This window comes from Mirounga leonina, unplaced genomic scaffold (genome assembly GCF_011800145.1).
Source record: "Mirounga leonina isolate KUSES-001 unplaced genomic scaffold, KU_Mleo_1.0 Mir_114, whole genome shotgun sequence".
NCBI lineage: Eukaryota > Metazoa > Chordata > Mammalia > Carnivora > Phocidae > Mirounga > Mirounga leonina.
The window spans coordinates 43,579,658-43,595,679 of NW_023270265.1; the positions used below are offsets into that span (position 1 = coordinate 43,579,658).

The 16,022-nt window shown below is 35.7% G+C and overlaps 1 protein-coding gene across 1 annotated transcript in view; it reads left to right on the forward strand.

Moving 5' to 3' along the window:
* Positions 1–16,022, forward strand: part of WDR11 (WD repeat domain 11) — a 56,869-nt gene that overhangs the window by 15,562 nt on the left and 25,285 nt on the right. Inside the window, exons 10-13 of the mRNA XM_035030375.1 lie at positions 1,940–2,116; positions 5,338–5,422; positions 10,657–10,763; positions 12,653–12,728. Coding sequence (XP_034886266.1) covers positions 1,940–2,116; positions 5,338–5,422; positions 10,657–10,763; positions 12,653–12,728 — 445 coding nt within the window. The remainder of the gene's footprint in view (positions 1–1,939; positions 2,117–5,337; positions 5,423–10,656; positions 10,764–12,652; positions 12,729–16,022) is intronic.

Here is a 16,022-nt window from a genome sequence, read left to right on the forward strand (position 1 = left end):
TGTTTAGATGCTAGATAGATGATAATACTAGGAAGAGTATTACCTTACTAATCTTAATCAGAAATGACATTGGGTGCTTAATACTGTGTTAAGTACTGTGCTAAATGCACTGTGTATTACCTTAATAACCCTGCAAAGTAGGTAATATTATTATTTTTATTTTATGAAAGTGGGAACTGAGACCCAGAGAGATTCTAAAAAAAACTTGCTCAATACTACACAGCAAGGTGTCTAAGTGATATAAATTACATTTTTTTAAAAGACAAAAGGATACAGATTGTATACAGTTCCTGACAATGTAGTTGATTTAAAAGCATTAAATGGGGCGCCTGGGTGGTTCAGTCATTAAGCATCTGCCTTCGGCTCAGGTCATGATCCCAGGTCCTGGGATCGAGCCCTGCATCTGACTCCCTGCTCCGCGGGAAGCCTGCTTCTCCCTCTCCCACTCTCCCTGCTTGTGTTTCCTCTCTTGCTGTCTCTCTCTCTGTCAAATAAATAAATAAAATCTTTAAAAAAATAAGTAAAAGCATTAAATAAATAAAGCTTTGCTACTTGAAAACATTTTAATTAAAACTTTTAATTAAACTTTTAATTTGATATTCACTATGTCCTTAGTGATAATTGAAAGCAATTCAGTTAAATATAGAGGCCAGATTTATATTCATTGGGTGAAGCCTGCTGCTTTTTAAGGCCTAATCTGCCCTACCTTGTGATTTGCCTCTTATGGAAGAAGTTTGAAGAAAAATAATGGCCATTCCCAGGAGTCAGCTCCAAGCTGTGGAGGGTTTGTAAACATGGTACCTCTCTGTTGAACTCCACGTTCCTGTAGACTCCATCTTTTGTTACCAAAGGTTGATATCAATCATACGATATCATGGGATCATCTTATTTGGATTAAATTGATGGCCATTTTTTCTGTACATCTTATGGATTTTAAAATAACATTGTTATTAAAACAACTTTATAGCCTCAGAAGGTTACAGGATTCGGAGTCCCATCACCCACTTACGGTAATTATTTACATTTTTCCCTTTCATGGGTGTGTACGTGTTATGTGTGCATAAACACACACTCATGTTTCCTTTATTGCGTGTTTTTGGAAACTATATCTCAGTATTCTAGAGTGGTTTATAGGTAGAAAATTTGTATAATCTTTTTAGTGAATGGCTGGATTTTGTTGTACTCTTCATATTCACGTAGAATGGTTTTACTAAATCCTTTTAGTTTGAAACTTAATAACCTAAGTACAAATGCTGTATCTGAAAATAATGCCCATTTAAGATTAACTATCAACAGTGACAGCTTATATATTCTTTGTCTTATGTATTTGTATATTCTTATTTATATATAATTAATTATATGTAATTTATGTTATATATATTTATTTCATATACTTATGTATGAAGTATTATAAAGCTTAGATTTTGTAATTACATTGACACATTGAGAAGATTTCTGATTAGAAATCTAAATGAGTTCTTTGAACCTACAGTTGGTGATCACCAGTTTAATATGTACTTGAGGAAGTGCCTCACATGGAAAAGCAACCCTTTAGAAAGGCAGGCAGTGAGATGGGAATGTCCTGCAGCATCCTGCTCCACAGAAGCTGCTCTCTAACCCAAGTCCCCTGATTTGCCTTGTTTGGTGCCTAATAGCAGGAACTTTGGCTGAAACAGTGCTTCTTAGATGACAAAAGTCCCTGAATTCTGGACAGCAGTCCTCCAGAGTAATCTATCCTTTGAGATGGCAGACAGTGTGGTTTCCATCCCAGAGCCAAGTACAGAGCCATTGTTCAACTGCAGCCCCTGGAGTGCCACCTGGTACCTTGTAGGTGTGAAGAGTATTTCTTCTAGACTTGAAGAGTATTTCTGCTGAAAAGTTTCTTTAAATTTCAGCATACATTGTAATGAATATATTTGTACTTGTGCTCACCAATCAGGACAAAGTGCCATTGCTGGGGAGGAGCATCCTAAAGGCCCCATTCTTCAGGAAGTGCACCTCCGCTTCCTGCTGACAGGACTGCTTTCAGGGCTGCCCTCTCCACAGTTTGCCATCCGTATGTGCCCGCCATTGACCACCAAAAACATCAAGGTGTATCAGCCATTGCTCGCGGTTGGTGAGTATTAGACCTGTTCTTTTCTTAATCCTTCATGCCTGTTTTACGTTTTAGAGGACATTTGAGTTTGGTAGTTACTAGAAAATCTTTTCGGTGGTGCCTGGGTGGCTTAGTCGTTAAGTGTCTACCTTCGGTTCAGGTCATGATCCCAGGGTCCTGGGATCGAGCCCCGCATCGGGCTCCCTGCTCGGTGGGGAGCCTGCTTCTCCCTCTCCCACTCCCCCTGCTTGTGTTCCTGCTCTCGCTGTGTCTCTCTCTGTCAAATAAATAAATAAAATCTTAAAAAAAAAAAAAAAAAGAAAATCTTTTCTTTGAGGATAAGGAAGAAGAGGCCCAGTGAAATCATATATATACTCATCTTAAAATATTTTTCTTCTTTTTGTTTTTCTGTCCTTTTAATCTCCCCATCTTTTTATTATTTATTTTTAATCACAGTGTTAACTCATCCATTTGACACTGGGTGATAGAGACCCTGACCACAATGGGTACCTTTCTGAAATGTTAGGAGAAAAATCCCTGTGTGATGCTAAATCCAGATTCCTGGTCTTTTTTTGGACCACCCAAGGCTTATTCTGTACTGGGTTTTTGTTAACTAATGATACATAGTTAGTAGTTTAATAATAGCCATGCTCTTCATTTGCCAAGAATTGTATATTAAACATTGTTTAAAGTGCCTATGGTCTCCTTAAACTAAGATTTGCCTTTTGGGTTGAAATTGCATAGTTTTATATTGTAGATAGAAAATTGGTCTGGGTTTCAACTTGCTGTCACATTATGCGAGTAATCTAATCTCCATAGGAAAAAAAACAAATTTTAATTTGCTATTACATATATAAGGTAAAATGCATTTCTCGAAAATTTCAAAAAGGAGTATATTCATTTGAAATTGTCAACATTTTTTCTTAAGATGCTATTCGTTGGCTTCTGGCTTTCACTCCAGGTCTATAACATGATTTGTAATTTTTTTTTTTTTTCTAAAATGAAAACTTGACCCACATTTATTTTGTTGCTAGTAGGTCTCAATTAGCTAACAGCCTACTCATGAGTACTAAAGGCTCACTTGAGTAATCGTATTTGGCAGTATTCGGATTTTCCCGGTTTTTCCATTACTGTCTTCTGAAAGTGGTTTGCATTTTAATGTTTGGTAATCTGTGTGTACATGTGTCCAGATTTATATAAATGCAGATAGTTTTTGTTTTAGAAACTGTTGACTTATATTAAACCTCTTATAGAGATTTTAATTGGAATTTGTCAATGTACATTATATGTACATGTATATACAGTGTCAGTATACCTAAATTGTCAATTAGGATTTTGTCAATTTCTTGGAGAAAATTACTTCTTGCCACAGCTAGATAATTGGAGCTAAGTCAGGGTCTGAGATTTCTATTGTAGAATAAGCTGTATTTTACTGGTATAGTGTGATGATCAAGTCATTTATTGAATTTAGTATAATCACAAAGTAAAAGGAAAAAATATAAAATAAGTGCCTAAACTTTTGCAGTCACTAGGGAAAAGAGGCAGAGTTCCACTGTGGAATTACTGCTCCTTGTGGTGCCCCTAGAATATTAGGTCATAGGTTCAGCATCATTAAAACTTACAGAATGTAGGAGCACCTGGGTGGCTCACTCAGTATCTGACTCTTGATTTCGGGTTAGGTCATGATCTTACTGTCATGGGATCAAGCCCTGTGTAGGGCTCTGCTCTGGGCATAAAGTCTGCTTAAGATTCTCCTTGGGGTGCCTGGGTGGCTGAGTCGGTTAAGTGTCTGCCTTCAGCTTGGGTCATGATCCCAGGGTCCTGGGATCGAGCCCGTTTCGGGCTCCCTGCTCAGCGGGGAGCCTGCTTCTCCCTCTCCCTCTGCTGCTCCCCCTGCTTGTGCTCTCTCGCTCTCTCTGTCAAATAAGTAAATAAAATATTTTTTAAAAATTCTCTCTCCTTCCCCCTCTGCCCCTCCCTTTCACCCCCCAAGTCGTGCAAGTGCACAAGTGTGTGGGCGCTCACTCTCTGTAAAAAAAAAAAACAGAACACAAAACCAAAAAAAACCCCAAAAAACAGAAGCTTGCAGAATGTTAAAATCATTTTATTATGATGATGATTTATTAATTGAAAAGTTCTAGTAATTCTTTAGATATTGTCTCAGTACTAGAAGGTATTATCATGGAATAGATAATAAATGTAAACAAGTATAATATTGTATTTTTCTAGAATAGCTTTGTAAAATATTTAATGAAGCTTTATTCAGGTAAGCTAAAATTGGAACTTGCCTAGTGTTTTTATTTCTATTATTATTCTGTCATTTCTACATTCTATTACTCTGCATGAATCCATTAATTTTTTTGAAGTCATGTGCAGTGAGACAATGATTGTCCAACCAGTTATACTGTTCACTTTCTTGCTTAACTTATAAAAACATTTTAAGGACTGAAATATTACTTTTCCAAGTATGGCCATGTTTCTTCAATTTAATTATAGACACATTCTACCTGACGCCATGAAAAGCTTTAGGCATAAAATAACTACAAACCAAACTACAACAATAATAAAAATAGTAATAAACATGTGCTTAGTTTGTGCCAGGTACTGTATTAAGTGTTTAAAATATGTCTTCTCATTTACTCTCCAGCAAGTAAATTTTCTATTATTCCCATGTTAAAGGAATTAAAAACACAGATTTAGTGTGGGCAGGTAATTTGTAAGAGTGTAAGACAGAGCCAGAGCTTGAACTCAGGCTAGTTTAACTACAAAATCCACAGTTAACCACCATACTTGACCATCTCAATGATTTATGTAATATAAAAGACAAAACAAAACAAAAATCTTTGTAAAGAAAAATAGAAAAGATCTGGTTAATGAGTTCTGCTAGGTTGCCTTTTTGAGGCCTGGCTATTGTAAACATTCCAAATCTCAAAAAGTATGAGTTCCCATGTGTAAAAAAGCTTAGCAAAGTGCTTCTTCAAATATCATGTGTATTGAGTTAGATTTTGAAGCCTTTCTGTGAAACTCTGTCCCTGGATTTAGGTAAGATCTCAGAGCACATGAGATTAGGCCCATTTTTGAGAAGCGAGAAGACCGAGAAATTCACTCTTTCTTAACACATAACTTGGGTCCTTTTATAAAAGATAAATGTTATAAAATTATTCAAATCTTGAGAAAAGACTTTTTGGACAGATCTGGAACTATGGCTAGATTAATACTCTTCTCTTACATCATTTCAATAGGTACAAGTAATGGTTCTGTCCTGGTGTACCATCTCACCAGCGGGCTGCTGCATAAGGAGTTAAGCGTCCACTCCTGTGAAGTCAAGTGAGTATGCATTATGACTTTGAGATCACAAACAGAAAGCATACTGGAAAAAAGTTCTGGGAGACTTTACTACATTGAATACTTTGCAGTGGTAATTATTTGCCTGAAAGTTTTAAATAATAAATATTGATGTTTAAGTAATGGTTATGTTAATCAAGGCTGAGCACTAATTGTTTGCTTTGTAAAAGGATATTATGCAGTGGAAAATTTTTTCTAACTTTTATTGCTGCATCTGATTTCTCCTAAGGTCTAGGATATTTTCTCACTGACTATCACTGTGTTCCCTTGTTCAGATTTATATAGTTTGTTTTTCATTTCTATAAAGATCCATCTGTAGGACTATTCCTGAAAAATTTGAAGTCATGTTAATTATTAACTAATCTCATTTGTTTTTTTTTAGAAAAGGACCAAACTGTATAGTATCTCTTCTTTCATTTTGAGATGTGATGTGTTTTATGAGTGCTGTGCTTTCAGAGATACTTGAGGGAAGAAGGTTGCTTTGTTTTGAAGTGCATGCATATGTGCTCCATAGCATTATTTTGTTGATGGCATGTCTGCTGTCCTTTCTTTGCCCTAGCAATGATGGATTGTGAAGTTATGTGTGTATAATATAAATTTATTACATTCCCAATATTTTTTGATGATCTTTTAACAAACATATAAGACAGGCCATTTTCTGTCCTCTGTATATTATATAATTATAGGTCTCATGCATATGTTAAAATTCGTAGTTAATCCTTCATGAACACGTTATTCTGAGTAATTGTATTTTCTCAATGGGGAAAGGTTAACCCTTTAAGTATCACAACTTCTGATTGTGATGGAAGTTCCAGAGAAGTTTACATTGCCTTATTCTTTTGAGCGTATTGTGGTACAGCCCAGGTAGCTGACTGTTGGTCTCCACCTCATGCTGTGTCCTCCAGGAGCTCCCTAAATACCTTTACATGGTGTCCTAATGTTTTCAGAGTCACTAGACCATTGACCATTTCAGAGTCACAATGACACGGGTCTGTGTTTGGACCATGTCAGGCTGTTGCTCATCTTTCTCTTCTTCCAGGAGATCCTTCTGCCACTGCTGCTACCTGCTCGCTCCTTTCCAGTCTACATTTCTTCCTTGATATTTCCTTTCACCCTTGGCTTGGTGTCTAGTGTTTCCTTTCGTGGCTAACACCCACCAATCAAACTCTCCATTTAGTCAGTACTTGTTCTGGGGACGTGTTAAGTATTAATACTTCGCATGACCATTTCTTTGAGTCCCCACCACAGCTTTATGTGGTAGGCACTATTTTTATTCCCAATTTATAGAAGAAACTCAGTATTGTAATCTGTGAAATTTAATCTGGGCCTTTCAGGCTTCAGAACTGACCTTTATACTTACAGTACATGTGCTACATCTCCAGCTAAAAAAATGCACATAGGGCACATTTTGGCAATAAGATGAAAATGTTGACTAAGCCAGGGTTCGTGCTAGAAATTTATACCTGCTTCTGGAAAATCCGTACAGTTTCATCTTTTTCTGATCACTGAAATCTTTAACCAATTTTTTTTTTAAAGATTTTATTTATATATCTGAGACAGAGAGAATGAGAGAGACAGAGAGCACATGAGAGGGGGGAAGGTCAGAGGGAGAAGCAGGCTCCCTGCCGAGCAGGGAGCCTGATGCAGGACTCAATCCAGGGACTCCAGGATCATGACCTGTGCCGAAGGCAGTCGCTTAACCAACTGAGCCACCCAGGCGCCCCTGATCACTGAAATCTTTAATAAAGACTCAATAGCCAGTTTATCAGCAAGTTATTAGTTTTAAATAAGATTTGTTTTCTGGATTGTTCAGATGGTAGATGTCACTAAATACATGACTTACTCATGCTGTGATAATATTTGTTATTGAGTAATACTTGAAATTATAGTGTTACTTGGGATACCAAGTAATGGATATGCTGCTCAGGCTGATGTTGTGAATGATCACACAGATGTGCTCCATTTTTTTATATGAATTTTCCCTCTCAATTGCCATTTTGAAGATAATTCACGTTTTATATTCAGAGATGATGCCCAGGAGGATGCTAAAATCCTGCCGTCTTTGTGTTTCAATTAATGTGATTATAATATTACAGTTAAAAGCCATTATGAAAATTTCACAGGTGTGTTATAAAAATTGCTGAACTTACTAGCAATAAACCCGACACATTCTAGATATTCATATGCAGATTTAAGGTCAACTTTTAAAAGTTGCTTTTCCCTTGTACTAAATACGTTTTTTAAAAATCACTTACATACTTGAATCTTAAGCATATACATGGACTGCCTAACTTGCAGATAGTTTTGTCTGTGGGTTGTTTTTAAAATCATGATGTTTTAGCCAGTTATACATTACAAGTACATATTGAGCATCTTCTGTATTCCTATAAACATAACCTTTGATGCTTATAATCTAATGGAAGATACCAAGGAATAAATAAATGGTACATGGAGGTTTTCTTAGATTATTAGATTTTTTTAGATTATTAGTTTGCATCTTTGTCCAGTAGGCTAAGTTTACAATAATATAGCACAATACTCTTCAGTGTCAAAACTTACTAAATAACAGCAGTTTATATGGGTGTCAGAACTTTGACTTAGTATTGCTTTGAGTAAATTGAGTGATTTGTGCAAAGTAAAATAATAATCTCTGTTTTGTCTATAAATTTGCAGAAGTTAGTTTTATAGATTGTAGAACTTCAAGGCCTTCCAGAGGTGGGTGGTCCCCGCAGACCCCCAGGGTGGAGAAGTAGCCTCATGACCTGAGCCGAAAGCAGTCGCTTAACCAACTGAGCCACCCAGGCGCCCTTCACAGATACATTTTTAAAAATAATGAAGAATGGGCGGATTGGGATTCTTAGTGTCCCGAGATCATGGCATTACTGTATGGAGTGTAGGTGTTCAGATTGCCAGCAGCAAGCCTTGGAAAGCATGTCTTCGGTTTCTACGGGTAAACAGATCTGATTGACGCTACCAGACTTACATAAACAGCACAATAAGTTCAAAAGGATTTCTCACTTTTTTTGTTCACTCCAAGTAGAAAACTTAGTGAATATTGTTACATGTTAGGGGAAGGAAAGAGAAAGAAGAGACAAAGGGACTTTTCAGTGAGTAGTTCATCAAATTTATATCGTATTCACTATAGGTGTGGTTTGAGTTTAGTAAATGAGGAGACCTCATGACAAAAATTGGGCTTGAGTTAGATCTTGAAATTAGAATAATAATGATGATGATGGTAATTGCTAATACGTGCAGTGCTTACTATGTGGCAGGCTTTCTTTGTGTACACAGTGTTGTTATTCCTGCAGTAATAATAGATAAGGAGACCGATAAAGAGAGAACACAGAGCTCGAATTGCTAGAGCTGGGATTTAAATTCGAATAGTATTTGAAGAGGGAAGGAGAGAGGTCATTCCAGGCATGGAAATTCCTTTTTTTTTTTTTTTTTTAAAGATTTTATTTATTTATTTGAGACAGAGAGAATGAGAGAGGGGAGGGTCAGAGGGAGAAGCAGGCTCCCCGCCGAGCAGGGAGCCCGATGCGGGATTCGATCCAGGGACTCCAGGATCATGACCTGAGCCGAAGGCAGTCGCTTAACCAACTGAGCCACCCAGGCGCCCTAGGCATGGAAATTCTTAAGAGTACTCAGTTTTCAGCAGCCTAATCTGAGTGTTTCAACACAACTTTACACTTAAAGAGTTATAATCCTTGATGACTACAGCAAGTCCCTGCTCTAACAAATATTATTTTTAGTTCCTTTGGGATTATCTTTGCCCCTCTGAGAAAAGACAAATAGGTGGATACACAGGGGTAAGTGAGGAAAGTTACTGCAGTTACAATAGCAGACAAGGTTCAAAGGATTGAAAGGTAAGTTTGGTTAGGTAGGATGAGGCCAGTGACCGGAAGGCCTTGAAAGTCACCTGAGTTTGGATATGATGCAGGAAGCCAGCATATCTTCTTGGGCAAATGAGGGACGTGTTCAGGCAGTATTTAATGCTAAATCTAGCAATAGCTTTCAAGTTGAAGTAGATGTGGATAAACTAGATCAGGAGTTAACAAACATTTTCTGTAAAGGACCAGATAGTAATATTTTAGGTTTTGCAGGCCATAGAATTTCTGTCACAACTACTCAACTCTGCCATTACATCATGAAAGCAGCCATAGACGATACATTGTTAAAAACAGTTGTCCTATAATTCTGGTGAGCAGTTGCACGTAGAGCAAAGGTTTGGACTTCCCTCCCAACCAGCCTCTATTACCTTGTAAGCAAGGCAGGGCAATAGTACAGTGTTTCTCCTTCTTCTCATGATGCTGATGGTCCACTTATCCTGTGTCTCCTTCCCTGCCCCACCCCCTGCCTCCATTCTCCACAAGCCATGGCGGTAACACTCTGTAGTTAGTGTCAGTGGGAGAAACTGGACTCATTTGCTATCAGTCCTCAAAAAGGAGACTCTGAGGCATCTGGCTGATAGGTTGCTTGCTGTCTTATCATTTCTTTGAGATTTTTCTTTTGTGCTTTTCTCTAATACACCATTTGGAACTGTCAGCCACGTCCATATTTAACAGCTCGGTTCGAATTGTTTACTTCAGGAATTTCTGCCTCCTAACCAAATAGGAAATTTGATAAATTCCTCAGTGTAGAGGCGCCTGGGTGGCTCAGTCATTAAGCGTCTGCCTTCAGCTCAGGTCGTGATCCCAGGGTCCTGGGATCGAGCCCCGCATCGGGCTCCCTGCTCCACGGAAAGCCTGCTTCTCACTCTCCCACTCCCCCTTCTTGTGTTCCTGCTCTCACTGTCTCTCTCTCTCTTTCAAATAAATAAAATCTTTAAAAAAAAAAAATTCCTCAGTGTACCCAACTTTAAGCAGTCTGGCTCAGAATATTTCAGTACCACTCTGTCTTAAGCAGTGGAATTCTTGGACACTGCTGTGATGTGTGTCTCTCTCCTCTGCCAGATTTTGATAGTCATTTTAATGCTGCCATGAATCCTGGTAACTAAACTGTCTTGCCCACCATAACATTTGGAGATAAAGTTTTAATTAGAAATAATTTCATATATATATTGGAAACATATGATAATTTAGTCTCAAATTAAAGGTCATATTAATATTAATTACTTGTATGATAGAATTTAGGTCTTAGGAAAAACTTATTTTTCAGGTAAGTTGCTCAAACAAAAAAAGGTATTTGACTAAACTTTATTTAATTTATCATTTTAGGGGTATCGAGTGGACAAGTTTGACTGGTTTTCTTTCCTTTGCTACTTCAACACCAAACAATATGGGATTAGTGAGAAATGAACTTCAGCTGGTTGATCTTCCAACAGGTTTGTGTATTTAGACTATTAAAAGATTGAAAATGGTTTGTCACCTTGATCAAAGATGTTGCTATTTATAAAACATATTCCAGAAAACTTTCTTTCAACTTGGAAGGTTTTTTTTATATCCTATTTGTATATTCATTTTGTTGTTGTTTTTCTGTAATAATTGCCCTGGAAAGGCTCCTGGTTGTTGTTTGTATGCAGATTGTGTTAACACAAGTGCATGGTAAATGGAGTACCATTAGTGTGAACAGATGGATTCATAAGTTCATATGGTATCAGTTCTACTTTTAAGTACATTGTATGGATAACCAAAAGTACGGTTTTAAAATAAATCTTTGTAGTAGGCTTTATTCTAAAACTTTTGGCCTTTGTTAGGAAAACCTTTATAAATTTCTAAGTAAGGATTGTCTTTAAGTGCTCAAATTTAAAACTTTTGATAGTCTCTGACTGAGAGCTTAAAGACTTTACAAGAGGAAGCATTCCAGTAAAGTAACTTGTTCAGAATTGTTTAAAAACCTACAACTCAATGAGTTTCAAAATGAAGAACTTGAAGATAAAGTGAGAGTTTCAAATTATTTTATAACAGATGCATGATTTCAAATTGAATTCTTAACAAAATTGTGGTGAGTTTCTTTAAAATGGTGTAGCAATAAGAATATATGTAGATAGTTTGAATCTTAAGATATGTGTGTGTGCACGTGTGTGTAGTAAATTGAGTATTTTCTCAATATGTATTTCCAAGATATGGTTGTTCTTACTTATCTGAGTATGTTACTAAACCTCAAGGAGTTAGCCCCACTGGAATCAGTCAGTGTTGTTCTGGTCTCATCTGGAAGTGACCTGCCTAGTAACCCCTGCCCCTAGATTGGGGTCTCTCTAATTACATGGTAGCCCAGGGGCGAACTGCTGTTTTCTAGTATCATTCACTTTAAAAGAAAAAAAAAAAAAGGCGTATTCATTTTTTCCAGTCAGCTCAGGACTGTTAGATAACTTAGAAGTCTTTTTTTTACAGAATATTTTTGAGCAACAAATTTATAAGTCATAGTTACTAACTTGCTTAAGTGGGATATTTGAGTTTGTAGATTATAGACTTTTCTAGCCTGTCTTCTAAGGAGGGTCAGGAAAGGATGTGGGTGTTTGGCAAATAAGAACAGGGGCCTCATTTGACAGCAATGAGGAGCAGGGAGGCATGCAGGCGCTCAATTCTCTCTGAATTGAACATGCTCTTTTGTTTAATGTAAATAAAAATGTGGGAAATGTTATTAAAATATATTTGTTCAGACATAAAGTAGAATTTGCATTTTTTAATTACAGAAAACCATTTCGCTTCTTTGGCAGTTAACTAATTCTTATCATTCCCCAGTTTCAGTGTATAGAGACCTTTTGATAGGAACCAGGTCAAAAGTATTTCAGTTGAGCAATTTGTACCTGGGACAGGAAATCTTAAATACCTGTTTAAAGAGTGATTTCCCCACTAGTTAGTATTTGTGAGCATGGGAGTGTTTATGTTACTTTAAATATACCAGTAGTTTTACAGTAGACAGTTCCTTTACCATAGATGCATTGAAACTTTTAAAATTGGTATTTTTGAATTTCTAAAATACAACTATTTAAAAGGAACAACCGAAAGTATTCAAGAAACTCTGTAACAAAGGTAAATATCATTTTATAAGAGATCTTTGAATACAAGTAATATATTATTGGTCTTCAATGTGTAATATTTTTGAGAATACGTTTTGAATTTAGATTACTTGAAACAGCTTAGAAGCAAGTAGAAGAATGAAAGGGAGAGTAGAGGCAGCACTGATCAGATTCTATTGGTGTGTATAGCTTCTTGTGTCTTACATGTTTCATCTGATATTTCACATTTTCTTTAATATTTGCAATTAAAGGTAGGAGCATTGCTTTTCGCGGTGAACGAGGCAATGATGAGTCACCCATCGAAATGATTAAAGTATCTCATTTGAAGTAAGTGTGAACCAAAAAAAAAAAAAAATCTGGTGTTATCACAATGGAATCTTAAGGATTTTTTTAATTTTTAAGAAAGTAAGAATATGCTAGAATGCATATAGAACTTCTTAGTGATAGTAAATGGTGCTTTGCAGCCATTTCCAAGAAAATATTTTGATCATAAAATTAAACTGCTGTTGCTTTTAGTTTCTACTTCTTAAAAAGATGAGATACCTTTTGTATGAATCTTAATATTTCATTAGATTGGTAAAACCACTAATCTGTTTTGTTGTGCTATAGCTATATTGATGTAAATGCCTGTCACCCACAAAGAAAATGTTGTCATCTAATTAAATTCTTATGCATTTCTATCTCAACATAGGTTTGTTGAGTCAAAGAACTAATTTTCTTTGTTTATAATTTAGACCTATTTTAATTTCAGTAAGTTTTTGAGTTTTTCGTTCTAAGGGAAAATACATAAAGCAAGATTATTAAACATAGAGACTGAATGAAAATCAATCAGAAGAACAAAGAAAGGAGTAAGCTCTCTAAAATAGTTTTCAAAATTGCTTTAGCTTTTCTAGGATCTTTGCATTTCCATATAAATTTTAGAATCAGTTTATCAGTTTTACCAAAAAAGCTTCCTGGGATTTTGATTGGGATTGCACTGAATCCATAGACCAACGTGGGGGAAGGAATTGACATCTTAACAAGTTTTGTGATTCGTGAACACGGTCTATCGCTCCATTTATTTAGGGCTTTAATGCCTTTCAGTAATATTTCTTCATTGTCAGTGTCAAGGTATTACACATCATTTGCTAATAATTTTTTTTTCTTCATTGCTTTTACACATGTTCTTTTTTTCTTTTTTTAATTTCAGTTACCAATTATTCATTAATGGTATACTGAAATAGTTAATTTTTGGTAATGGCCTCATGACCATGCTAACTTAATCTAGTAGCATTTTTGTTGATTCTTTAGTATTTTCTCTGTAGACATACCATGTTGTTTGCCAGTAAAGACTCTTCTACATCTCTCTTTTCTGGACAATGGGCCTTTTTTCCCCCCTTGCTTTGCTGTACTAAGTAGGACCTCCAGTACAGTGTTGAATAGAAATGATGAGAATTGACATCTTTGTTCTGTTTCTGGATCTTACGGTGAAATGTTCAGTCTTTGAACATTAAATATGTTAGCTGTAGATTTTTTGTAAGTGACCTTTATTACATTGTTTTCTATTCCTAGTTTACTGAAACTTTGTATCATTGAATAGGTGATGGATTTTGTCAGATGCTTTTTCTGCATTTAGGGACATCATCATAATGATGGGCTTTTGTTTTAAGTTGGCTAATGGGGTGAATTACATTGACCGATTTTTTGTATGTTAAACCAACTTTATTTAAATCCCTGGCATAAATTCTTCTTGGTGATGATATATTACTGGATTTGATTTGCTGATATTTTATTACATCTATGTTCATGAAGCATATTGATCTAGTTTTCGTGTAATATCCTTGTCTGGTTTTGGAATCAGGGTAATGATGACCTTGTAAAATGAGTTGTGAACTGTTCCCTTCTCTTCTTTTTTTCTGGATGAGTTTGTATAGAATTGGTATTATACCTTAACTGAAATAGGAAGAATTCACCAGGGAACCCACCTGGGCCTAGAACTTCCTTTGCAGAAAAGTTTTTAAATACATATTCAGTTCTTTCATAGATGTAGAACTATTCAGGTTGGTTGGTTTCCTCACTGAGCTTTGGTAGTTAGTGTCTTTCAAGTAATCTGTCCATTTCATTGAAATTGTTGAATTTATTAATTAAAAACTTGTTCATGGTATTCTCTTAATCTTTTAATGTCAGTTTCATCTGAATGATGGCTCTTTTATTTCTGATATCAGTAAATTATGTTAATCAATTTTGTTGATCTTTTCAAAGAAACACTTTTAGTTTCTCTCATTTTTTCTTTGGTTTTCTATTTTCTGTTTCATCAAATGCCATAGGTATCTTTTTTTTCTTGCTTACTTCGGGTTTAATATGTTTTTCTAGTTTCTTAAGATAGAACTTTAGATGATTAAATTAAGGCTTTTCTTTAAAATTTAATATAAGCACTACTCTTTCTGTACCCTACATGTTTTGATATGGTGAATTTTCATTTTAATTCACTTTAATATTTTTAAATTTCCATGGGATATTTATAGATACATTATTTAATTTCAAAATATTTAGGGGTTTTCCAATATCTTTCTGTTAATTTATGATTTCCATTAGAGTCAGAGAGCATATTTTATATTATTTTCATCATTTTAAATTTAATGTGATTGTTATATGGCCCAGACTGTGGTCTGTCTTAGTGAATGTTCCGTATGCACTGGAAAAGATTGTGTATTCTGCTGTTACTGATTAGAATATTCCATAAATGTCAGTTCAAATTGGTTGGTAGTTATTCAGGTCTCATATTCATACTGATTTTCTGCCTGCTTTTCTGTCTGTTACTGAGAGATGAGTGTTGAAATGAACTTTATTCTGGATCTGTTTATCTTTTGAAGAGCTCATGTTCTTGCTTTGGGTATTTTAAAGCTCTGTTATTAGGTATATACATATCTAGTATTGTTCTGTCCTTTTGATTGACTTCTTTATCATTGTGAAATATCCTCTATATTTTTGGTAGTATATTCAGAAGTAAGTCAGATTGTCTGATTTGTATAGCCACTCCAGCTTTCTTTTGATTAGTGTTTGCATAGTGTATCTTTTTCTTACCTTTTTCTTGTGTTTTATCTATGTCTTTACATTTAAAGTTGATATCTTCTAGAAAGCATGTAGTTGGGGCTTGTTTTTCTATTTGGTAATCTGTGTTTCAAATTGCAGTGTTTAAATTATTCATATTGGGTGTAATTATCAATGCAGCTTATATTTAAATCTACCATCTTGCTAGTTGTTTTCTATTTTTTAATTTAAAATGAATTAATATGGATAGTTTTTAATTTATCAGACTTAATTTCTAATATGCAAAATGTCAGTTGTTATCAACCACGTAAACAAAAGTTCTTTGGGGGCGGGTCCTCAGTAATTTTTAAAAGTGTAAAAGAGGGGCGCTTGGGTGGCTCAGTCGTTAAGCATCTGCCTTCGGCTCAGGTCATGATCCCAGAGTCCGGGGATCGAGCCCCGCATCGGGCTCCCTGCTCGGCAGGAAGCCTGCTTCTCCCTCTCCCATTCCCTCTGCTTGTGTTCCCTCTCTCGCTGTGTCTCTCTCTGTCAAATAAATAAATAAAATCTTTAAAAATAAACAAAATGTAAAAGAGTCCTGAGATTACAGGG